General features: G+C 38.2%; 1 protein-coding gene and 1 long non-coding RNA gene across 3 annotated transcripts in view; one reads left to right on the forward strand and one right to left on the reverse strand.

Annotated features, from left to right (window-relative positions):
• The first annotated feature begins 84 nt into the window (after window positions 1–84).
• On the forward strand, window positions 85–1178 carry LOC111864199. Its single transcript, XR_002842751.1, has 2 exons — window positions 85–154; window positions 451–1178. It is a non-coding gene; the product is annotated as an uncharacterized LOC111864199 (long non-coding RNA).
• Window positions 1179–2756: 1578 nt separating this feature from the next.
• LOC111864198 (hemicentin-1) overlaps window positions 2757–27473 on the reverse strand; it is a gene marked incomplete at its 5' end in the record, with an annotated part of 147354 nt that continues 122637 nt past the window's right edge. For both annotated transcript variants that reach the window (XM_033751343.1, XM_023851272.2), the window contains 8 exon segments: window positions 2757–2961; window positions 7303–7384; window positions 9357–9556; window positions 12454–12580; window positions 14029–14277; window positions 16406–16528; window positions 17943–18074; window positions 20567–20727. In XM_033751343.1, the coding sequence (XP_033607234.1) occupies window positions 2865–2961; window positions 7303–7384; window positions 9357–9556; window positions 12454–12580; window positions 14029–14277; window positions 16406–16528; window positions 17943–18074; window positions 20567–20727 (1171 nt within the window).

Genomic DNA, 27473 nt, shown 5'->3' on the forward strand with positions numbered 1-27473 from the left:
TGAACTAGGTAGTCTGGCAATGACTGAAATCGATTATACACCTATCGCATTCAATCGAATCGCATAAGTGTGAGCCAATCAGAGGATCTTAAATTTCCGTTGAAGGTTTCGGGTGTTGCTGAGGTTGCTCGGTAATTGCATATAAGTTTTTGAGGTATGTTGTGCAATTAATTAGATTAATTAGTAAGTAGGGACTTTGATTTGATGTTGTGAAATGAGAGTCGACATTTACGCACGAATTGACATCTGTGTGTTACTTATGTATATGGATTATGCTTACTACGCCCAGTGAAATTAGAAAGAAACATGAAGTCAGTGTTACTACGATACTTCATCCCAATCGTATTTCTGTGTTTTAAGCATCTTTCGGTGTAGCCTAAAGAAGGACCGTAGAATCTTAAGTGAGAGTGTACTGTGATTCTCTTATAATTTTTGGATTGTTTCTTGCAGTATAAATGGGGAGAATGAAAAAGTGTTTCGCGCCAGAGTCTACAGTCCTCACTTAAACGGCCATCGCCTAAGATCGGCACGGTTTGCTTGTAGGCAGCTGTACAAATCTATACTACGGCAAATCAACGGTAGCAGAGAGTGTGGGAAGGAAATACTAACATCAACAACAGAATGCGCTAGTGATTCGTGTATCTGGTATAACTTTCAAAATCCCCGGAAGGAATGCCATATGTCCTGCTCCAGGAAGGGAAATAAACGTATCGCATGTGGCATTACAGATATGCATGTTGCAAAGAATGTACGGTACGATTAAAAAGCAATTCGGCTCACGAAAATTTAAAAATTGCGGGGTACTTTGGTTCTAGCGGACTTGCCATTTTCTAAACTACCAGGTGTTGATGCGCCTGTTAAGGAACTCAGGCACCGTAATGAAACAGAGAGATGGGAAGAACGATATGACCCCAAATAAAAACGATTTATTATTGATTTAACGTTTTCTTGGGTTATTTATTGATATTGATTCTGTTGTGTTGTCACATCATTTATTTGTAGCCCATGTAGCTGTATATTCAGAAATATATGTTTCATCCATTTTTGGGGTCAAAGTGTGTAAGTTTGCATGTTGCCCTATCCTCTATTCTCCCATTAATTTTGAAAGGTGAATGCTATACTTACGCAGTGATGCAACCTACACACGTTTACCCTGAAAAATGGATATTAGCTTGCTACATGCTTGTTTCTCATTTGGTTTATTCCTCAACCCTGAAGATGAACCTGACATGTATATCTGTAGCGTTGGTAGACTTTCAATGGAATAAGCGGCATTATACCCCATGGGATTGAACTCCCATAGCCACTGCTGTTGAAAACCTCAGATCCTACAAAATCTAAAGATTAAACTCTTATTCTCATTTTTAGAACAAGAGACCCTACTCTTAACTAAGAGGTTGCAGGACTCAACTTGCATATCACACAAAGGATCCATTACTACAGATTCAGGTTTCATAAATGGCAAAATCAAGGTAAAGACACAAAAAGTGATCCCAATTAAATGAGACCTGGACTATGACATGAACCCCAGCAAAACCTGAAAGGAACATGTGGTTGGAACCACTGTAGGACAGGATTTACTAAACTGTTAGGCGCGTCCATTTGGGGTGTAGGGGCTGAAAGGTCCATTGTAGTGTGCAAGAAAAATGGAAAAAATAGCTGGTTGTTGCCCTGTAATAAATATTTACATTGAAAGACTGTGATAGTTTTAATTTTGCTGAATGTTTACATTCCATGTCATGGTTTTATTTGAATTTCCATTAATCTCAGCCATTTAGGCTAATTCTGTAATCTGTAGTAACCTTACTGCAGTAATTCTTCTGTCTTTGTAGCCTCCTATCCTTTTCATCATATTTCTGAACCTCTTCTAAGAATGTTAGGAATGTGTCTGATGGTACAAACCCAACCCTTTAGCAGCTGTCTATCACAGATTACCAAAGGATCACTTGATACTGCAGGTAGTGAAGAATCTACTGTAGGACCAACAAATCTGTAACACTGTTGGATTTAAAGCACAGCATTTGTTTTCACAGCTCCCATCCTTCTCCACTAAGGAAGTACTAATATTGCTACAGTAAGCAGAGTTGCTACATGATGCTCACAATTAACCAGGAATATTCTTGGGGGTAAAGGGTGGCTGGCACGTAGGGCTGACAACCTTGCCGCCATCTATGAGATGATTATCTGGAAAATTTGGGAACCTCAACATCTCAGAACCCTATGGGCCTCCATGGTCTGTTACAGGGATACATTTGCTTAAATTCGCTTAGTGGGGGGTGGAGTCCAACTGGGTCCACTCAGCACGTTGGCTGCTATTGGCCTATTGTAGCCTGCCCCGGGTGATTATGATGATGGAGAATTTGGTGGAATGAAGATTGGTAGGGGAAACTGAAATACTCAGAGAAGACCCGCCCCAGCGCCACTTTGTCCACCACAAATTCCTTTTGACCAGACCTGGGATTGAACCGGGGCACCCGCAGTGGGAAGCCAGCGACTAACCGTTTCAGTTATGGCGTGGCCTATACCTTTACTTACTTTATAGAAAAGCGAATTCATTCTTATTTTCTGTAGAATATGACCCATCATTTCCTTGTATCCTGCAAAAGAACTGAAGCCTGCAAGTAGAGTGTGATTTGGTGTCTGTGAAAGATAGATGGTTGTTAAAAAGATCAAATTATTAACTACATTAAAACATTTGTTGGACAGAAAATCTATAGGAAGTACAAACTTGATGTGATGGAATACATGATAAATGATTTGTTAGTGCAATATTTTAAGAGATTTATATTGGTTCACAGTTTTTCAGTTATAATTCATTCTTGTCATCCATACAAGAATGGCATAATTTACATTTTAATGGTTAATTAAGAACCATCAAGCAAGTTTATGAATGTGACATATTTAGTTGTGTAAAGAATGTTGCGTTCATCTTCGTCATATGACAGTGCAAGAACCACTATCCTGTGAACAGAACAACACTCATGTTACTATGTCCTTTGTGCAATGATCCCAGATTTAAAGTCATATGCATAACTATGGTTCTCAGGGCTCAGCCTCATTGTATGCTGAATCTGTTCGCATGTTTCGGCACATAATATTCACCATCTCTAGAATAAATGGGGTAGAAGAGGAAGGAGGACTGCTGATTTGTGATTCATTTTGATTCTGTCAGCATCACATATCATAGTGTCCCAATGGTAGGATGACTCGTGAATAATGAATTGAAAAATAAATGGAAAAAATGGTAATGGGGTTGAGGGGGGAAGAGGAGCACATTGCTATACAACTGGGATAACTGAGAAGAAAGGCTTCAAGTCAGACTTTGTTCAGTTTGTACCTGCCTTCACTGTTGTGGATGTGGGGGGGGGGNGATAGCTTTGGCGTTTGAGGCAGGGATGGTAAGTGTGGATGTTGCTTAGGCCTTAATATTCGCTGAAGCTGATTCAGCATCTGGTCTTGGTGGAGCATTTAGCTACTAGTCATCACCTGTGCTCTAGGCTTGTCTGTCTGATATTTTGTGAGATTCGAACAGAGATATGATGGCTAGCTTGATTGATGCATCCCTTGACACATGAGCAGGGGATTTTGTAAATGCCAGGTTTTGTGTCCTCCATCGATCTCAGATGGGTTGCCATTTTGTTAAAAGCTTTGTCAACAATGCTGGTATTTTGTTTCTAGAGTAGCAGCCTTTTGTTCCCTAGGTGCATTATAAACGTTGTAGTCTCAGTTATCTACTTTTACCTTGTCATTCTTCTTATTATTCCTGCTCCAATCATAACACCTATATACTACCACAGTCAATAAGTTCGTGGAATGGCCACAAAACGTTGTACGGGAATTTACTGCCAATATGTTTCAGCAATGTTTTCGACAGCTATATCAACATTGGCAGACTTGCAAAGCGGCCAACGGCAACTATTTTGAGGGCTGATGTGGATCTGCATAAGTGTATGTGAATACCATGTAATATGATGCGATAAAAACCACATTCAACTAACTTAATGACTACCATGTATATATCAGTTCACATTTCCTTCCCCCATCACTCTGAAGTACAGGAACAGCTTCAGCACGTGATGTGGCTGAACCCGAATGCTGGGAACTTAAATATTAGACACAGATTGAAAAAACATAAACACTACATGGAACAGCATCTTCGAAAAGTTTATAGTTATTAAGCTGGTAAAGATATTTCCACTTTTACTGAATCAAAAAGTCAATTACCATTGTCAAGAAAGGCCTGGCATTACGCCTGACCCCAAGCCAGATGAATCAGTCTATACTCTCACATGAAATTTCTCTAAAAGAAATTTTAATATTATTCTTTTACCTTCAAAGTGATGTCTTCCACTGAGGTTTTCCAGCTAAAATTATGTTTGAATTTTAAGTGTCTCATGTGTACTGCATGTTCTCCTCATCTCCCTTCATTTAATTTCATAGTAATATTAAGTATAGCATAAAATACACAGTTTCTCTTGGTCATTCTTTCTGTTTCCATGTTAACTTCTTTCTCTTCGTTAAGCATAAGCATTCCCCTCACCACCCTGCTCACAAAGACCCTCAACATGAAACAGTGGAACACAAACTTACACACACAGATCTGATATGGGAGCATAAAGGATTCTGTGTTAAATGGCAATGTTGTGCCTTAAGTGGTTACTTCTGTTTTTTGGAGGACTGTACAGGCTGCATGCAAATTGCTTGTATAATATTGTGACGTGACACCTGAAAGCCAGAATAGCGGAAGCAGAGTAGAATTTCATTGCTAGGCAATGACTTGTTATACAGGTTCTTGCAGCAATGAATACGTAAGCAATAATGAAGGGATTGTTAGGAAACACTGTTTTCTGTTGGGGCCACCCCAGTACTATATAACGAGGATCCAAGGCCAGCTGAATTAGAATTGTGGGAGTCTCTTGAGTTGGCAGTTGAAGATGACTGAGAAGTGAAAGCAGACTGAGAAGACTTAGCGTGATGTGATTTGTAGTGTGGAAATCGGCAAGAGTGTTATACTTATTTGTATTTATGACTTGTAAGTGGTCAATAAATCTATTCACCAATCCAAACCCCATTTACAGTCACTAATACATGTGGCAACAATGTTTTAAACTCAGAACTGTGGTCAGACTGGTGTTACATTTAGCATGGGGACTAGTGAGCTGGTATGTAGAGATCATTTTCAAGGTCCCTTGTGGTGTCAAAGAACAATGTGGGAAGTGCAGTGGTAGCTGAATTACCAAACTTGTACTCTGTGCCGGGACTGGATGGGTAGCAAATACAAAAGCTCCACATCACTGTGAGTGGTCAGTCCTCTAATGTATATATTTGAAATCCCAACTTAAATAATGGAAGGATCCTCATTTGACTTTATGCTTGGGATAATAATGTCATGTGTATATGACAATAGATAGGGCGTGGATTAGTGAATGGATTTACTGACCACTTAGTTAGTTATTAGAGAGGGTGGGTTTCCCCATGCACTTAGACCTGTAGTGGTCCATTGTGCTTCCCTCTATGATTTCTACCAGCCTCTATATCCTACCGGTATTGGTGCTTACCATCAGTCCTGCCCAGCCAGCGAGACCGGCTCTACTGGCTAAGTATCTATAATGCTTCCCCCATCTACCGGAGGTATTAGTGACTGCTGTTGGGTGGGAAATGTCCGCAATTTTGGCTCAGTGACCTCCTTTGGAGGTATAAGGTTCTTTTATGTGCCGTAAAGCTACGACATGGGACCCACGGCTTAAAGTCCCTCCCGGAGGACTTGTTCCCTGAATTTTTCCGCCCTTAAAAATTCGACGACCTCCGCCGGGTATTTGAACCCGCGTACTACGAGTCATGAGGTGGGAACGTTACATCTAGACTACGGAGGCCGCTTACTGACCACTTACACACATGACCTGGAACTACAAGTAATTACAGCACTATCACTGTTCTCCAATTTTTACAAATCACCACAGCACACACAAAGCCTTTTCCAACATGCTGTGCCTTCAACAGCTGTTTCATGGCAACAGTTTCTAACAGTGGAGATTCTTCAGCTTCCCATGCTCAGGTTCTCTTGTGCAGAACACTTGTCAACTGTCAACTTAACTATAGTGCCAACTCCTCTCAGCCGCAACTGATAACTGAACTGGTAAACTTAAATTGTCTTCAAGATAACTCCTTGGATTGGAACCCATAGAAAACATCATCCCTCTATTGTTGTGTGCATATTTGTTTCCATGGGAATGTGTTTACTGAGCCATTGCTCAGAAAGAGCTGTTTGTTTATTCCTCTACTGCATAACAATGGCTGTTGTCTTATTGTTTGTTTATAGGTTTTTGCCTAGCAATGGATCTATATGCCACAGTAATGACTGACAGAGAATAGGAACAAATAACGAATGGAAATCAGTAAATAATACTGTTGACACAGGGACCTAGAGAGGCAGTTGAGAGTGACAGAGCGAGGAAAAGGGAAGGAGCTTCAGGGCTGAGAAGATGGTCATACAGACACACAAAATGAAGAGAATTATGAATTTGTAGTTCACAAATGCACACACGGAGTAAATATTTTAAGTAGGGACAGGAGGTTGGAGAAAACTGCATAATGAGGAGCTTCACAACTTGTACTCTTCTCCAAGTATAATTAGAATGATCAAGTCAAGGAGGATGAGGTGGGCAGGTCATGTAGCATGAATGGAGACAAGGAATGCGTATAGGATATTGGTGGGAAAGCCAGAAGGAAAGAGACCACAGGGAAGACCAAGGCGTAGGTGGGTGGACAATATTAGAATGGATCTTAGAGAGATAGGATGGGATGGTATGGATTGGATAGATCTGCCTCAGGATAGGGACCCGTGGAGGGCTCTTGTGAACATGGTGATGAACCTTCGGGTTCCATAAAATGCTGGGAAATGCTGCAGAATTGGTGGCTCCTCAAGAAGGGCTCAGGTCCGTGAGTAAGTAAGTAAGTAAGTAAGAGTAAGCCTACCCATACACTTCATGCCTGAGAGAGGGCAACAAACCTTACTACCTCAGTCAATGAATTTAGTCTGTTGTTAATTCTGTTATGAAAATAATTTTGATTTTTGATTTTTCAAAAGCATCTGAAATCTGCGGACTTATCAGCTATGATCATATTATGATTATGTACTGGACCTGATCCTATGCCAATGGTTCCACAAACTAACTGTGTCTACAGGCAGAGTTAATCATGTGAGAAGAATGAGAGATATAATATTATATGAAGTCAATAAGAGCCACAGTTCTAGATGACTTTTAGTATACTACCACCATTTAAGAATAACAACTTACTTACTTGTATAGTCTTCCCAATTTGAGAGATTTCAATGTGTACAGAATGCCTTGTCCGTTCTCAATTCGAACTCGGAATGGTTTACCTACAATTTAAACAAGAATATGTAAGAAATATGAAATAATAAAAATTTAATTTTGTAATGTAAATGCTTGGGTGTTGACAGGTTGGATATCATGGTAATGCCTAACTTTGGGTAGGCATAGAACAGAGATCACTGGTTGGCACTTATCTGTGGACGAATGTAGTTACTTTTGAGAAGCTGACAGTTACCAGCTGGTCTAGAATCTCCCTGTCTTTTATGAAACCAGAAGGTTAATAGCAATCAGGGTATGTGCCACTGGGCTATAGACTAAGCCAGTTAAATCCAATCCATACCTTCACAACCTATTTTATATTAATTTTAATGTTACCTTCCCAATTTATGACTCCATCTCCAAACATTTTGTGATGAAAATTTTGTATGGATTTGTCATCTGTTCCATATATTCTACAGATTTGGACCATCTCATCTTTTTTTATATGAAGATTCTAACAATATTTGGTGAAGAGTAAAAATTATGAAGCTCCTTAATATTGTATTTAACCCTTTTACTGCATATTATTTTCTTATAATTTTCCTAAAATAATGGCACTTTAAAGCAAAAGTGTAAAGGAAAAGGCAGCAAGAATGCATTTTCATAGCCCAATGAATGGAAGTAAATAACACAGTGAAAGACATCATTATTCCTTAATGTCAACTAAAGTCGAATATCACCCTACACAGTAGCAGATAGCATTAATGAAGTTCAAAATACTGTATTTTTAAAATATATTAGGCCAGTCATCCATGTAAAAACACACATTTTATTTAGATATCCATTTAATATGTTTATAAATTTGGTTATCTCTGCTGATTAAATACATGATACAAAACTGTTGGAGAAATTCTGTATATATGACCACTTAATACTGACATGATGACTGAAAGCCGGAAGAGTGGAGCCACAGCATATGTGCTTTGCTAGGCAAAGGCTTGGTAAACACATTACATGGTAATGAATACATGATCAACAATCAAAGATCTGCCATTTCTATGCAATGACAAGGTAAACACACCTCTATAACAACAGAGGAATTGTTAGGAAACAATGTTTTCTGTTGGGACCAACCCGAGGCTATACAACAGGAATCTCAGGCAGCTGAAACGAGGATTGTGGGAATCTCGAGGCAGCAGTCGATCCTGATGGAAAAGAGAAGACATAGTGTGTCATGTAGTGTGGTTTGTGAAGTGTAGTAACAAATTGCATAAGTGTGCAATAAATTCGGTAATAAATCCAAAACCTGTCTATAAGTCATGCACACCCCCAAATAGGCGACAATATTTTATCCACCATCGTCAGATCACTTTAGAATCTACTTATATTTTAAATGGTTGTTCAGGATTTTTGTGAAATATTTCATATGAAACAGAGACAGTAAACATCTGTTTAGAGAAATTCAGGGGACCCAAAATTGATGGACATAGTGAGGTGGTAGTTCTTAGTGTAGTCATAACATGCTACAGAAATATCTTATCACTCATGAGGGTTGTTAACTGCAGTGAGATTAATATGTTAATATCAGCGTTTAGTTGAATGTTAAATAAAAAAATTGTGTACTATTGCCTGACTGTGTTCAGTTAGAATGCAGACACATTCCTAACATGATTTGTTCACTCTGTGACCATCCAAGTCTTGGGTCAGAAAAGAAGTCCCGAACTTAAAGATCAAAGATATGATAATGTGTTGCCTGTCAGGACTATTGTGAACCTCAGGGGGTTGTCATAGAAGGGTATGGCACAATGGTGGAATGAAGATTAGCAAGGGAAAACTGATAAAACTTGGAGATATACCTGCTCCTGTGCCACTTCATCTGTTGTGAACCTTACGACAAATTACCTGGAACTGAATGCAACGCTCCACAGCGAGAAGCCGGCATCCAAATGTCTGAGTTGTGGCAGGGCTTCAAGGAAGATGTTACAGATTAATTTCAGTAGAACAGAACACAATCAAAGGGAGATAAAAAAAGAAACAAACCTGTCTCATTTTCAACTATCCTGTATCTTGTTCGTGGCAACTGCCTACCATCTTCTCCAAACACAGTAAACTGCATCAAATCTTGATATGGCTGTACTTCATTTCTGTCTAATGTAAGTACAATGTAACTAACAGTCTGTGTCAGCAGTGGACCTTCCTTGCAGACAGCACCCGGTTCATCACAAAAATGAACACAGTTCCTGAAAAAAAAAAAAAACAAACATTTTTACAGTATGTCATTGTTGTGGCTGTAAGGAGTAATGGTTGGTGTTCCTATAATTACTACGTTAAATTATGTGAGATGTTCAGGTATCATCATGTGGTGCATGAAGACTTCAGTCTCAAGGGAAGTGATTGCTTGTAGTTTGGTATATACACTTTTATTGTACTGAGGACTGTCTTACAGGGGACAACGATTTCAGTCATCCCAAGCATTCCGACAGCTTCTGGGATCGTTGTGCAGCCCTGATCTTGCTAGGGCTGTAAAATGAGCCTCCACTAGAGCCACAAGTGTCCTGAATGAGGCCTTCCTAATGTATATCAGCGCTAACCATGCAGAGTTGAACATCTCTTTCCAAAGCCTAGTTAAAGCCGGGTACTGACACAGTATATGGCAGGAGGAGTCTTTCTTCTGCCACCATGTGGCGTTTTCCAAGAATCTGATAACATGTATGCAGGTCGACCAGAAAGTAAAGACTGTCTGGTGACTGGAGGAAAATTAGTGAATAAAAAAATTACTTTGTCATTACTACAGACCTTGAATCATTTTTCTACATAATTCCCATGAAGATTCAGGCACTTGTCATATCATGTGATGAGTTCCTGCATGTATGTGTTGTAGAAATCTACTGCCAGTCCACTGAACCTGTCTTTAACTGTCTTCTTCTTCTTCACTTTGTCATCGCTATGCATGCACATGCCACCCAAAAACTGCTTCAAGTGTGTGAACAGGTGACATTCACTTGCAGCCAGCTCTGGATTGTATGGAGGTAAAGTCAGCACGCAGTGCATGTGTGTGAGCGGTCTCTACTCTCTGGATGACCCTCACAGATGCCACCTCAATGTACGATGGTGAGTCAATAATTCTTTTACTTGCCTACAATGTTTCCTGTTGAAGGCTAGTAGGTTCCTAGGCATGTTATCTAAAGCCTTCCAATGAGGAGATTCAACTACCTCATAACTGGTGCGTCAATTAAATTTTCAGAGTGCCTCTCCTTCAGCCCCTCCTCCTCCTTAAGCCAAGAACACATGGTGAAACTGAAACTGCTGTTTTGGGACCAAGGACTTCTATCCTGGTGCAAGAAGTTTCTCCAAAACATTAGTAGTTAGTTATAATATCCCAAAGGACTTCTATTATCTGTTTAATGATGTAAATGCATTTAATCTTCCTTTTGGCTGCAAGTTCTTAATTTATTTTACAGCTGTATGTATTGTTTGGTTGATTTATGTACATCACATAACTCTGTCTGTTATGTAGCAGCTGAATATCTTCCACATACATAGATTTTAGCCAATGACAGTGGCTGCATGGTCTAAGGCAGTGGTTATCAAACTTTTTCAGACCGTGGCCTGGTAAATTCTTTTTCTAAAAGACGAGGGCCTGGCATAACTGATGCCAGGGCCCGGTACTGGACCGCGGCCCAGCGGTTGACAAATACTGGTCTAAGGCATGGAATGTCTTAGGTTGCTCAAACAGTGAAATTGTGGGTTTGAAACCCACGCATGGCATGGATGTCTGTTTGTGTTTATTCTGTGTTTGTGTTAGGTAGGGGCTTTGCTTTCGGCTGATCCCCCATCTAGGGAGTCCTACCAACTGCCCTATGCTCCAAGTGGGAGCAAGAGGAGGATGAGGAGGAGGAGGAGGAAGACAACAACATGGATTGTAAATGAGATTTAACTATATTAAAAAGGACAAGATTCTTTTAATTTGCCTATGTTCTACTGTCAGGAGGAAGAAAGTGTTGAAAGAGAATGAACCAATTTTTTTCTAGTGAAATCCCTGTTTAATGAATCTCTGGAGAAATGGCTTCTCTTATACCAAAGTGAGATTTTCACTGACTGGGAGTTATGGAAATGTACATCAAAAATCTGTTCACCTTCTTATGAAACCTGCTGTATAAATTATGACAAAAAAAAAAAGGTAAAGTTGTTCATGCACTTAATTAATTCAGTACCACGCCATGAAAACATATGGGGTAGTGAAGGTATAGCTCTACAGTTCTTGATCTTGGCACTAGGTGGAAGTGAGTGGTCATCCCTACCCTCCAGCTGCTTACCCCCAGTGGAAAGAGCCAGCAATACCCATTGCATAGGAGGATGCATGGTCCCCAGAGCCAGTCTGCAACATGCGGAGAAGAGAAAAATCTTTTGCCTCTGGTAGGAATCAAACCTCAATTCCTTGGCCATCCACCCCATAGCCTCTTGTTACAGCAAAACAGTTATGATTACAACAGTGACATGTGTACACACACAAATGTAATCACATAGAGAATAATATCAAACCAATCAATAATGGTTTTTGGAAAAGAAGACAGTGATGTCAGTTCCTGCTCTGATCAGTCAATGAGGTTAAAAGTTCTGGAAGGTTACTAAATGCTGATTATTTAAAAACTCAGAAGTCTCTAAAAATGGCAAAATAATAATTTGTCTATAGGAGCTGGGATAGTGCAGTCAGTATACCAACTGGCTACGGGCTGGATGACTGAGGCGTTGGAGTTCAAGTCCCTGTAGGGTCAAGAATTTTCTCCAGACCTCATCCAGACCGGTTCTGGGGCCCATCCAACCTCCTATCCAATGGGCACCAGGGACTCTTCCCCCGGGGGTAAAGCGGACGGGACGTGAAGCTGATTACTCACCTCCAACTAGTGCCAAGGTCAAGAAAATGTTGATCTATACATCCATTCCTCCGTACGCCTTCATGGCATAGTTAAGTACAGGGCCAACTTTACCTTTTTAATAGGTTCTTTATACTGGACTTCAGCTGGGACCAGAAAAAATGTTCACTAAATATGAGATCTCATAAGATGTGGCAGCATTAAATCAGGATCTTATTGCATCAGTTTTGGGCTGAACAATATCCTGAAAACCCATTGCTCACCTTGTGTCCATATCTCTCTCATAACCTGATGGGCATGGTGTCTCCAGACACCGATATGTCCCCTTGATATTTAGGCATGTTTGTTCAGTGTTACACACACTGGGAACAATTCTGCATTCATCCACATCTGTGCAAGGAAAAACGTTAAATCACAAGGGAGAAGAACACAAGCACGTGCCCTCGAACACAAGCATGTGCCCTTTTATAACTATACATGTAAGTTCTACTGCCACCGGGTGAACACCCAATTGCAGTATAATAATAATAATAATAATAATAATAATAATAATAATAATAATAATAATATAGAACCAAGCTGCCTTGGTTTGGGGGCACATGGATTAGATACATATATACTGTTAAGATCTGAAGCTTTCTTCTTCTCCTATTGAAGTTCATACAATGAAAATATAATCAGGAGATGATATTTATCTGTCCATCTTTATGTCCACATGATTCTCTCTGGAACTACTCAACAGATTTTAATGAAAATTATCATATAGCCTAGTCACTACACTAAGCACCCGGCTGACAATGACACTATAATATGATGTATGCAACCCAGGAGACAAGGTATTTTAATTTAATTTAATTGCCAAACCTGCAAATGCTTGTAGTTGAGGCACAGTGTACATGGCACAAACTTTGAGTATACCGATTTTCTGTCTGAATTTTTTTTTGCATATTGTGCATCAAAATCTAAATAACTCTTCCAGTATCAATACTGGAAATATTTATAATATTTAGGAAAACAATCCGATGGCAGGGCTTCTCAGTAGCTGAAAACATGACAGTGAAAGCATTAATGCAGACCCATACATATCAGAGCTTGGCAGTATCAATGTAGTTCAGAATTTAGAAATGTGTGGCACAATCTCATATCTTGGACTTGTAACAGAAAGCTAAGTCACTGTGATTCAGATCTGTGTATCAAAGTATTTTGTATATTTCATATTTCAATCTGTTAATAATCTGAAATTACTAATAAATTAAAGCAATATATATGGAAATTCAGGCCATAAAATTGAATAAAATTAACCCAAAATAATTGTTCACAATCAACCCCCATTTTTTCAATTTTCCCATAAAATGGGAAGTTTTTACTTCTCAGCTGTACAGTCCTCTGAGAACCTTGACCTCCTTTTTTAAGATTTGCTCATATTTCTCTGTTCTTTGCCTTTCACCTCAGTCTATCCAATGTCAGCTCCCACAAATCATTCTCTGTATTTACCAGCCATCAAACTTTGCCTTTATGTTCCTATCCTTAAGGAACTGAGCACACTGCAAGTAGCAAGCTTGTCCTTATCACTAGCCATTTCCTTAAATCGCCCATCCTCCACTCATCATTAGCTCTACTAATATACAACATTATTAGCCTCACACTCTACTGCCAACCTGGCAGACCAGATCCCCTGTGTGTCTTGTCTCAACTGTTTGATCTGTTTATGTGTTCTTGCGTGATCCTACCAGAAGCAAACATCACAGCTAACATAGCTCTCCAGACAATCATGGGACACAAACTTCGCCTTAACATTAATGGTAGTAGCCCGGGGGGGGGTAATAACATCAACTTACCCTGACATATTCCATTGGATGGCTCAAACCCTTGAGGGCAGCTCCAGATATCTCTTGTTCTGCTCCAAGTTTGTTGTGGTCTGTGGCGAGTTAACATGTAGTTGGCATCTTGATGGTACTCATAATCACTGTTATGTCTGTGACTTGCTGGAAGGCTGCGGAGACCATGTGAAGATTGAGAGTGAAAATTCAACTTATCACTGTGTGGACCTGAATAGGGCTCATTTCGATCAATCCAGTACTGTACACCTGTAAGGGTATTCACACCATAACAATGAAAACACCCACAACAGTAATGTTTCTTTGAAGGTTAACAATTTTGTCACGTCTCCATAACCAAATGTCATGATCACATGATCAGCAATCATCATTCATGTATAAGTTATCCAAGGAACATCAAAATTCAGCCCGGAGACCGGCTACTTTGGCTGTATAGTTTTTTGTAGCTTTTCTCAGGCCACCAGACAACTACTGAGAAATGCCATTATTGCTTTTTTCCATAGACTTTTCAATTCATCAGTTCATAATTAATGTACAGTTTAATGCATTATAACCAATGCACAGTGAACAAGTTAATGGTTTTGATTACTTAGGGTATACAATTACAGTAACAAACAACAGAGAACTGGAAATAAAAATGAATAGATTTAACCAAATGTGCAGCACAATAAGAACACTGAATAACAAGACAAAAAAAGTAGACAGATACAATACTATACAGTTATGGCAGCACCTATATTTACATATAGATTCAAAATTTGCATTACAATAAAAAAGGGAAGCAAAAATTGAAACCTCAGAGTTTAAATTTTTGATGAGTGTAGAAGGCTATGCAGAGATCAAATACGGAACACTGAAATTAGGGAAGAGCTGAATATTTTTAATATAAATAATAAAATTCTAAGATCCTGACAGCAGTGGAAATACCAAGTTCTACAAATGGAAGACAGATGAATTCCAAACACAATTTTAATGTAGAACCCCCTTCAAAAAAACAAAATATAGGGCACCACAGTAAAGTTGTCAGGTTCAACACACGCTTCAAGAGGACAGAGCAGGCCAAGCATGGCCTAATCCATGAATACTTGGACTTAACAGGGAGAAAGCAGCAGGAAGCTTGTCAAAAGAGCATAATTACGAGTTTTGTAATTTGCATTCTTCATGAATTACTTTTAGGGTGATCAAATTAAAGAGGATAAAGTGGAAGGGGGATGTAATATGTAAAGAAGTGTAGTAATATTTTAGGAAAAAAAAATTGACAGAAAAGAGGAACTTGGAAGACACAGGCATAGATGAAAGAGGCTATTAATATGGATCCTAAAGAAAGAGAAATGAAGGTGTATTCATCTGGCCCAGGATAAAGATGAATGGCAAGCTCCTGTGAACATGCAAATGAAAATCTTGGTTCTGTAAAAGGTGGGAGAAATTTGACTAGGTGAGTAACTATTAGACCATCAAGAAGGGCTCTGGTCCATGGATGCAGTTATATGTTTTCCTCCTCATTACTTGTGACATGCAAGGCTTATCACAATATTCATGCAAAAAGCTGTGACATGTGAACATACTCAGACCCTGGTAGTGACCAGTAGCAGTCAGACCTCTCCTCTCTTCAAGGATGAGGCCCCATTTCAAAACAATGGTCATTGGTCATGACAGGATGAAACCAAGAATTACTGTGCTGACAAGGATCAGCAGCAATTTAACTGATAACCTGACTGACTCTTCACAGCATGGCAATTTTGTAAAGGTGTTACAACTTCTCAGATATTAACCTTTAAAATTAAATTTCCAGAAATTCAGCATCTTCTGTTGTGAAAAATACTCGGAAACATATTTATGATCTCAAACATGTTACAGGTTTACTTGTTGTGTGTACTGATAAAGATCAAACCTGAAAAAATCAACCATGTCAAAACTTGATGTTATGGGGAGTGTGGGAGGTTACTGTGGTTCCTTTTAAAATTTATGCCAAAGTTTCAATTTTCACTTACTACGAATGCTATTAGCAGACAGAAATGTAATAAAAAATTAGGTTCCCTACAAGTACAGTAACCCTTGACCTGATGAGCGATTCCCAACTTTTCAAGTAAGACCCCTTACCATGGAACTTTTTTACTTGGGTTCCACTTTCATGCAGGATATTTGAAATTTTCTTTAAAAATTTATTAAGTCATACAAATATTATGTTTCTGGATATTATCCATTGTCTAAGTTTTATCTGAACCACCATCCTGTATTTGTATTAATATACCATCATCATAAATTTAGACCTTACTTACTAAGGAATAATGTACAAGTGGATAACTTCTAAGTTACAATGTGATGAAGTTTCAAGATTATCGACATTTTGAATGATATCATGTATAGTTCAGCATACCTGAACATGTTCTGCTATCTTCTAATAACACATAGCCCCTTGGGCAAAGGCACTTGAAACTTCCTTTCACATTACGACACTGGTGAGAGCAGATTGAAGGATCTTCCATGCATTCATTTATATCTGGAAATAAAACATTTATGAGTGACAGAAATTTACTGCATAACAAATATGTTCCATATGATTAAGTACAGCCTACTGAGGGCAAAGAAAGAAGTCTCATGGATGGTGTGGATGTGGGAATGCTTGAGTTTTCACCATTTCTACCTACTGCTGTCCAGCCAGCCCTAAGCACTCATAAGTACTGAAGGTTATCACATAGTTATCACTATCAAAATTCCTGTGAAGAGAACGATTTGATGACAGGAGAGGAGTATAGGGAAGTATGCTGGAGGGGTAAATATGATAGCTTATGGAAGATGTGAAGGTGGTGGATGTATAGGACTCCTTTTTGTGACATAAGTGTAGGAACATACAATCTGAGCAACTGAAAGAAATAAAAGGGCCAATGAATCCTAGTTTCCAGGAACCACTGAACTGTATGGCGCCTGGCCTTTGTGATTTGACTGGAATATGAATCAGAGAAACACATTATGATAAAACATGATACGAAATAAGGTCTTGTTGGCTGTCAACACACAACACATGGACAAGCATCACCATGACCTTATATAGACTGTATTTCTTTTAATTATATATAAACGTTAGTTTGAGCCTCACAGGAAACATACTACATCTCCACTACAAAACCCAACCAGTTAATGCTGTTTAGGGAAATGTTTGATGTTTGTTGTGAGTACCATCCAGAACACAAAATATATCTTGTGGGCAGACTGCAGAACTTTACTGTGTTAACGCAGGTGGTACACTAGGCTCTAAATGGTTAAATTGTAAAGCTGAGTTATAGTTACTGTGTAGAAATATGATCTGATCACTCAAGATTCAAAAACTTTGTAATTTAAAGTATTGTTTTTACCATGTAATTGCCAGCTATAATTTCAGTCCATGAACAGATATTACATAATTTAAGTTTACACAAAATGTTCTTAAATTATTTTATGAAGAAAGCAGTCTTCTGGGATTTGGCACCGTGTATATGTGGTGTTAACCGACGTTTCGGAGGAACGTATCGCCCCCATCTTCAGGGTTGAAGAAAAAGTATAAGTAAATCTGCAAGCGACANTATGTTCAGAAAATTTTGTACAGTACCCTGGATAAGGCCGATGCACACCCTGAGAGGAACAGACTCCCTGTTCAGAACTGCTGCTCTAAGATGTCGATGCGCAATCTTACTGGTTAATTTAGGGTTCTACCCAAGCAATTATCTGAACTGAATAAGGAACACATATGCACACAGCACACATACACATACACACCCACAACACATGCAGATTAATGCACATTTGCATTCATCCACCTGTGAGCATGGCAGAAATGGAAACAAAATAAATGTTGACTTCTTGGGTTTTGTTAGTACAAAAGAACAAAAGCAAATTCCTTCAGATTATTTAAACTGAATTATTCTGTACAGTCATACCTGTGCAGCGTTTCCCAATTGCTTTAGATTTGTAACCGGGATGACAGAAACATCGATATGATCCGAAGAGATTCTCACAAATCTGTGTGTAGTGACATCTGTTAGTGCTTCTATCTTGACATTCGTCTATGTCTGCAATGATACAATTATGTCATATAAAATATGTTCTCGAGTTCAAAACCTCATTCAGGAGGAAATTAAGAGGAGACTGAACTCAGGTAATGCTTGCTACCATTCAGTCCAGAGCTTTTGTCTTCTCAACTGCTGTCCAAAAACATAAAAATTAGAATATAGAAAACTATAATTTTGCCTGTGGTTCTGTATGAGTGTGACTGAGGGTGTGACCGGGCCATAGCTGAAGCGGTTAGTTGCTGGCTTCCCAATGCAGCAGCCCTGGTTCGATCCCAGGTCTGATCAAGTGGGATTTGTGGTGGACAAAGTGGCGCAAGGGTGGGTTTTCTCTGAGTACTTCTGCTTCCCCTGTCAATCTTCATTCCACAAAAAAATCCATCATCATAATCACCTGGGGCAGGTTACAATAGGCCAATCAGTGGCCGCCATGCCGAGTAGACCCAGCTGGACTCCACCCCCCACTAAGCGAATTAAAAAAAAAATTAGACTGAGGGTGTTGAGGAGAATATTTGGACCGAAGAGAGATGAAGTGACAGGAGGTTGCAGAAAACTGCACAATGAGGAGCTTCATAACTTTTACTCTTCTCCACGTATAATTAGAATGATCAAGTCAAGGAGGATGAGGTGGACAGGGCATGCAGCACGAATGGGGAGAAGAGAAATGCATATAGGATATTGGTGGTAAAGCCAGAGGGAAAGAGACCACCGGGAAGACCAAGGCATAGGTGGTTGGACAATATTAAAATGATCTTAAGAGGACACAATGGGATGGTGTGGATTGGATTGATCAGGCTCAGGATAGTGACCAGAGGAGGGCTCTCGTAAACATGGTAATGAACTTTCAGGTTTCATAAAATGCAGGCAAGTTCTTGAGTAGCTGCCAAGTTGGCGGCTTTACAAGAAGGGCTCAGTTCCATGAGTGAGTGAGTGAGGGTAGGGTGAGACTGAGTCTATTAGGTGCATCAGGTAATACTGGGTCGATCGTACCTGTCCCAGGTAATGAAAACGATAAATGAGTTTGGAGCAGTTGGTGGAATGAGAAACAGCAGAGGAAACAGAATTTTTACTCCTTATTCATTGTCTCACATGCAAAGTTGTGTTAAAATTTTAAAATTTGCCTTTTTTTAATTTTAAAATTATTTCTCACATCACTGGTGCACTGCATGTTTCAACTCATATGGTCATCAAGTGTTTCAAAAGTTGTTGAGAACTGCTGCACTTCCACACACATATATATATACAGTTCCAAAGTATACCCTCGTTTATGCGCCCAGATGTTGTACGTTTATATTGCTGTGTGTAGCTGGGTGCATAACTGAGATTATACTTCAGAACTGTGTACACCGATGAAAGTGCATCAGTTTTCAACAGCAATTTTCGAACCACCTGATGATGACCATGTCGGTTGAAACATGCAGTGAACTAGTGATGTGAAAAATAACTTGCATTTTATGATCTTAACGCAAGTTTGCGCGAGATGATGCATAAGAAGTGAAAATAAGTGACATATAACAGGATGCTGCAGAACAACATTATGAAACAGAAGTAACTGAAGACAACTTTCCCCAGTACCACTTTGTCCATCAAATCCCATGTGACCTGGCTTGGACAGAAACTGGATTGCCATGGTGGAAAGCTGGTGACTAGATACTTGAAGTGTGGTGTGGGCAATTTTCTCCTTAGTGTAATGTTGGATGATTTCTGTGTATTTTTATGCACAAGTTACAAAATGCTGCAAGAAATACTGTGTGTTCAACACTTTGCAAAATTATAGTTGTGATTTCCTTGAAAATATGGAAATATGTAAGAGCTCACAAAAATCAGTTTTGGAGTCTGGTATGTATGTTGCTGATAGTTAAGATAATGCCAAATTGCATTCACCTGTCTGTTCATGTGCTGATTGTGCTATATCCAGCCAGCTTATTATACGTACATTATGTTCTGATGGCCGCGCCACAGCTCAAGCGGTTAGTCGCTGGCTTCCCACTATGGCGGCCCGGGTTCGATCCCAGGTCTGGTCAAGTGGGATTTGTGGTGGACAAAGTGGTGCTGGGGCAGGTTTTCTCACAGTACTTCGGATTCCCCTGCCAATCTTAATTCCACCAATTGCTCCACACTGGTCAAGTGGGATTTGTGGTGGACAAAGTGGTGCTGGGGCAGGTTTTCTCTGAGTACTTCAGTCTCCCCTGCCAATCTTCATTCCACCAATTGCTCCACAATCACCCTCACCTATTATCATTTTGGGCTGGTACAATAGGCCAGAAGTGGCCGCAGTGCAAGGGACTTAGGCCACCCCACTAGCAATAAAAGAAAATAATTATGTTTCGATTATTTTCCATGAAAATGGCGGATGATAACATAACTTTTAAGATGAGACTAAACTCAGCATATGAGTATTCAAAGTTACTAGTAGCATTTACTTCACTTTAAAGGAGAGACAAAGTTGTCGATTTCATTGTACAGTGCAACAGATGCTGTAATATGAAACTTACCTCTGCAGTGTAAGTGCAGCTCATCACGGGTAAAACCCTCTGGGCATTTGTCACTGTCAAACTTCTTTCCAATTACAGTGGACATTATGTATGTCATCTCTTGTAGCTCAGGATTGTAGTCTACATCAATATCTCGTGCAGAGAGCTTCTCCACAAGGTATCTAATGACATGAAACAATAAATTAAATTGGATGTACTTGATGTCCCATAGAGTTGTCATTTTAAAACAGAATTAAGATTTAATTTAAAATTATATTCAATAATATAATATACCACGGACAATAAGAAATGCTGATGATAGAAGAAGGCTGGTACCAGCAAAACTGTATTTCATGAGCAGGGTTGGAGCAGGAAGACGCCCTTTCAGGGCATAAAAAGTGTGAAGAAATTATGAAAGAACCACAAGTTCCACAAGTAACAGTATTTATAGAACAATCCAGAATAAACTGGAAAGGCCATGATGGAGAACGGGCTCTAACAACACTAAGAAAAGACCTTAAAATATCAACAAAAAGGAAAAATAAGTTAGGAAAACCTTTTAAATGATGGAAGGATTCTATGCTGTAATATCTGTAAGTGGTCTCAGTAGAATTCATATTGAAAAGGATTATGATGATAATGACAAAATTAATAATGCTAAAATTATCTCAAGAAAGTGTGCAGAAATATGTACACCTCCTTCTGCTGTCAGTAAAATAATGCAGAAACATTATATCATGTTTTATAATTGTGCATCTTATTTCAAACTGGTCATTCTGTACATGGAGAATAAAGGCCACATTCCTTCATGAGGAGAACAAAATACATATTAGCTTCATAAATAAAATTAATTTAAATTTATGTGCAGTTCTACTGTTAAACAAGAACAAACTGTGCTTCATATGACTGATGCTGAGGCAATCTGGAGCTTGGACCCAGGTGGGCGCAGGTCTCTTGCCATTGGTTTCAAATGTGAAACATGAAAACATCTGACTACATTACATGGTACTGCCTTCACTCATACATACATGGATCTGTAACCAATAACTTACTTCTTAATGGTGATTCACAAGCAAGGATGGAGCTCTCTTCCTGTGTAACGGATGATATACAGCACCCACTGAGTAGCTCATCAACAATATTTGTTGCATACATTTCCTGTCATGTTTATTTCAGTTCACAGTTTTAATTCTCATCAAACCACAACTCCAACTAACTAGAATTACTGGGTTTTTGGACTTTTCCGTTGTCTGGTATTCTAGAAACTAGAAAACCCAAGTTTTCAGAAACTGGCTCTGTTTCTGTCCTCAGGTGGCTCCCACCCCCTCACCTGAGGATGGAAACAGATGCTGTTCCCAAAACACTGTTTTCCAGTTCTTAGAATACCAGACAAAGGACAAAGTCTGAAGACCCAGTAATTCTAAGTGTTATACACCCTTTAGGACCTACTTCCAACTAACTGACTGACTGAATGCCCAACCAACTAACCGACGGACTGACTACTGACCAACCAACCAACCAACCAACTAACTTCATTGAGATGAGTCCTTCTTGAAAAGCCACCAGTTACTCAGCTACTCAAGAATTTTCCAACATTTTATGGAACATGAAAGTTCATTACCATGTTCACAAGAGCCCTCCAGTGGTCCCTGTTCTCAGCTAGATCACTCCAGTCCATATCACCCAATTCTATCTTCCTAAGATCTACTTTAATATTATCATCCTACCAACATCTAGGTCTTTATAGTTATCTCTTTCCTTCTGACTTTTCCAACAAATATCCTATATGCATTCCTCTTCTCCCCTATGTATTCCACATGCCCTGTCCATCTCATCCTCCTTGACTTGATAATTCCAATTATACTTGGCAAAGAGTACAAGTTATGGAGCTTTTCACAATGCAGTTATCTTCAACTTCCTGCCACTTCATCTCTCTCTGGTCCAAATATTCTCCTCAGCACCATCTTCTCAAACACCCTCAGTATGTATTCCTCATTTAATATCAGAGATGAAGTTTCACACCCATAAGAACCTTATCAAACCATTACAAACATAAAACAGAGAAACACATAAAGCTCAGATTGTGGTCTTCTGGACTGTGACATCATGTAGTACTGTAACTGAACATCAATGTTTAAGAGGAACATGTTGCTTCCATCTTCAGGGTCAAAGTGAGTGTGATGAGATGTGGTCACATTATAGGTGCAAGTTTCAGTAAAAATGGTCAGTAAATCCACCAGAGGGGGTAAGAAGATGCAACTGGGTGAATGAACAGGAAATGCAAGTGCTAAATCTTGTCTCTGCACCCTGATGCACCATACTGAATTCAACCTGAACATGGAGGCCATATGTTCCTCTAAATCACTGATAGTCATCTTCAGTTCTACACTCTATCATAAACAAAAGACCACGAGCTGAACACTTACAGCTGTGAAAATGTGCAAAGCTGGCTGGTCCAGGAAAATTAAAACTGTAAATGTAGGTTTTACCAAATTTCACGAAGTTTGTTCAAAAGTTTGGTCTTCTGAGTACCATAAATACACCAGCAAAAATGTTGCAGTTGATATTATCTGCAATTAATATCTATACTCACTTTTATCAAGTAATTTAATTACTAAATTTCATCAGAATCTGCAATGAACCTATTATGGTGATTTGCCATGTCATTATGGAGCAAAAATCTAACATTTTTGACATCATCATGTCCACATCATTGAATTGAATTGAATTGTATTTATTTACATTCTATAAATCCTAAGCAGGTTAGTACCTTTGGATACAGAACAAGTCAAAAGATTACATACATAAGTACAGGCAATTTTAGCTTAAAAATTAATATAACTTAATTTTACATCATTCTCTATTTACATTGAAGTATTCATCTAAAGAGTAGAAGGAATGAGCATGTAGATAATTCTTTAACTCTGATTTAAACTTTTTAGTATCATTGCCCAAGTTTTTAATACTTTGTGGCAGATTGTTGAACACTTTTATGCCAGTAAAGTAGACTCCTTTTTGATATACTGATAAAGTTGATGAGGGTAGGTGGAAGTTATATTTTTGTCTAGTATTCATGTTATAGACATCAGAATTTAATTTGAATTTATCTTTGTTGTAAACAACAAATAAGAGAAGCGATAATATGTATTGCGATTGAAGAGGTAGAATTTTTAATTTCTTAAATAATTCTCTACATGAATCTCTACTTCTACATCCTGTAATGATTCTAATTATATTCTTTTGTATTTTAAAAATTATTACACTATGTGAAGAGTTCCCCCAAAATATTAATCCATAGTTCATAATAGAATGAAAGTAGGCATGGTAAACCATCTTCAATGTTTCCTGTGACATAAAAGGCTTAATTGATCTCATCGCATAGCAAGCTGCATTTAATTTAGGTATAATTTGTTCAATATGTATTTTCCAAGACAGTGTACTGTCTACATGTATTCCAAGGAATTTTGTATCAAGTACTTTACAGATTAATTTGTTGGCATAACTGATGTCCAGATCAATTTGGTGGTTGTTTTTAGTTGTGAATGATATGTAATGGGTTTTATCAAAATTTAATGAGAGTAAATTGGCTTCGAACCATCTGTTTAAGGCTTCAAATACAATATTTATGTCATTTTTAAAGTTTTCAAATTTAGAGTTCTTAAATATTATACTAGTGTCATCTGCATATAGAATTGGTTTAGATTTATTGTTGATGGTTTTAGATAGATCATTTATGTAGAGAAGAAAAAGTAAGGGACCTAAAATTGATCCTTGTGGAACACCGTGCTTTATAATTCCCCAGTTTGAAAATGCATTATGACTGGAGTTTTTATTATTTATTTCAACTCTTTGATACCTGTTTTTGAGGTATGATTTGATCCATTCATTAGCTTTGCCAGTTATTCCATAGAAATTTAATTTCGATAGTAAGATATCATGATTAACACAATCGAAAGCTTTTGCTAGATCACAGAAAATCCCTCCCACAATTAATCTGTCATTGAGAGCACTTAAAATATCGTTAGTTAGTTCATAGGTTGCTTTTTCTGTTGTTAGGTCTTTCCTAAATCCAAATTGCTCTTTGACTAATATGTTGTTAGAATTTAAGTGTTCAAGTAGTCTATTATACATAACTTTTTCAAAGACTTTTGAGAATGAAGTCAATATGGATATTGGTCTGTAATTAGAGATGCATTTTCTCTCTCCTTTTTTAAAAAGTGGTTTCATTACAGCGTATTTTAAGCGTTGAGGAAAAGTACCTGATGATAAAGATTTATTACATAGATGATTCAAGGGTGAACTGATGTAAACAGAGCTTGCTTTAAGTAATTTGGTAGAGATTTCATCATATCCATGTGAATTTTTGGGCTTAAGGGATTTAATAATGTTTTCAATTTCCTTCCTTGTTGAGAATTTGAGATTGATATTTGGAAATGAATTGTTAAAGGCACGAGACAGATAGTATATTGGATTATTATTATTTTTATTATTATTATTGGAATATGTTTTTTCAGCTAATGAAAGGAAATATTCATTAAATGCACTTGCGATAGCTTGTGGATTGTTAGTGGACTTCCCTTCAATATTCAAACTTTGTACGTCTTGAAGAAAGTCGTCTTCTGGGTTTAGGCACCGTGTATTCTTCGTTTTGGCCAACGTTTCGGAGGAATGTAGCGCCCCCATCTTCAGAGCAGTTGAATGGCTTGGAATGCATTCCAAGCCAAGAATACACAGTGCCTAAACCCAGAAGACGACTTTCTTCATTGTCATCGCCGTGAAAACCTCAAAACTTTGTACGTCTTCATTAACAGATTTCTTTCCTGATTCAACGTTCACAATATCCCAGGTGGTTTTAATTTTATTGTTTGATTTTAGAATTTGGCTGTTATAGTTATTCTGTTTGGCTTCTTTAATGACTTTTGACAAAATTTTACAGTACATTTTGTAGTGACTTTTTAGTCTTGGATCATTACTGTCCCTACTGGCCAAATATAGTTGTCTTTTGTGTTTACATGAAGTTTTTATTCCAATTGTTATCCAGGTGGATTTGTTTTTATTTTCATTTTTGACTATTTTTAAGGGAAAGCTTGAATAAAAGATCCTCAAGTATGTGTTCAGAAAGCAATTAAATTTAGAATCAATATTATTGCTGTCAAATACATTGTCCCATGATTCATTACTTAATTTTGTGACAAAATCTGCCATCGTATGCTTGTTGATTTTCCTTACTGTTTGATATTGTTGATTACTGGGCTGAAGGTCAATATTATTTATTTCTATGAGTTGAGCATCATGATCGGATAAGCCATTTATAAAGGGTCCTACAGTATAGTCTCTTAATTTTGAGTTATCAATGAATATATTATCTATCGCTGAACTAGAATTATTTTGAACTCTTGTGGGAAAGTTAACAGTACTGGAGAGATTGTAAGATGATAACAAAGAGTCTAAATTTAGTTTCCTATTACTGTCGATGAGATAGTTTATATTTATATCACCACAAATTATAAATTCAACTTTTGAACTATGCAGTACATTTAGGATGGTTTCTAATCTATTTATAAAGTGATCGAAGTTTCCAGATGGGGCTCTATATAAAGTCAGTATACAAATATTAGAAAAAGGAGAGTCTAACTTTAGAGCACATGCTTCCAGATCCTGGGCTTTGCAATAATCTTCTAAATTTATTTTAGTAAATTTTAGGTTTTCATGTACAAAAATACTCACTCCTCCTTTCTCCAGTGTTTTCCTACAGTATCTAGCACCTAAATTATAATTTTCTAAGTGAAGATGTTCTAATTCCAGCTGTTTCATGTGATGTTCAGTAAGGCACAGTATGTGTGGAAGATTTGAATTCATGGAGCTTATTAGTTCATTTGTTTTGTTTCTCAATCCTCTTATATTCTGATGGAATATTCTTAGTACTTTATTATTCACTGAATTTAGTAGACTGCAATTACCTTTTCCGATTTCTATTGGTTCACTTACATTATTGTCTGAAAGATTAGTTTCTTTTGCAATTTCTTTTACTTGATAAACTTTACTTGCACTCTTTATCCTAAAAATGATTCTGAACACCCATGACAACTGGAATGTGTCTGCCTTTAATGCTCTCTGCAATGAGTCGCGTCAGCTTTTCCTTGCCTCGAGGATTAAGATGCAAACCATGGACAGTATGTTCGCTCCTCAATATTGAAGAGACATCAATCGCATCAAAGTGGGCCGTGCCGACCTCCACAAGCGAACGCTCAAGCAGAAGATTAATCTCCATTACACACCTGTTAATCCATTCATCAAGGACTGACAGCGATTTCTATTCCACATTGAGAAATGTGAAAATTCAGTCACACCAGGTCATAATGAAAGCTTAAAGAGCCTATATATTACAGAACTATATGATCGACCTAATCGGCCAGAAACCTTGGAAGTGGAACCCGAAGAAGAAGTAGATACAGACGAGAAAGGATCATATATTTTACAAAGTGAGGTGGAAAAAGCTATCAAGGACATGAGGAATGGAAAGGCTCTACAGGAGATGATGATGTACCTGGAGACGTGCTTAATTTACTGGGAGAAGGTGGTTTGAAAACACCGACAAAACTAATAAACACCATATATGAAACTGGGGAGTAGCCCAAGGACTTTACAGAAGTGACAATGATTGCCTTAAAGAAAAAGACAAAAGCTACAAAATGCAGCGACCATCAGACAATAAGCCTTATTGCACATACAGCAAAGATACTTAAAAGAAGAATCGAAAGAAAAATAGAGGATATACTTGGAGATGATCAGTTTGGATTTAGAAGAGGAAAAGGAACCAGGGTTGCAATTGGGATGATGAGAATTATAGCAGAACGAACTTTGGAGATAGATGAAGAACTGTGTGCTTGCTTTATAGACTGGCAGAAGGCATTTGACCATGTAAATT

This window comes from Cryptotermes secundus, unplaced genomic scaffold (genome assembly GCF_002891405.2).
Source record: "Cryptotermes secundus unplaced genomic scaffold, Csec_1.0 scaffold2898, whole genome shotgun sequence".
NCBI classification, from domain to species: domain Eukaryota; kingdom Metazoa; phylum Arthropoda; class Insecta; order Blattodea; family Kalotermitidae; genus Cryptotermes; species Cryptotermes secundus.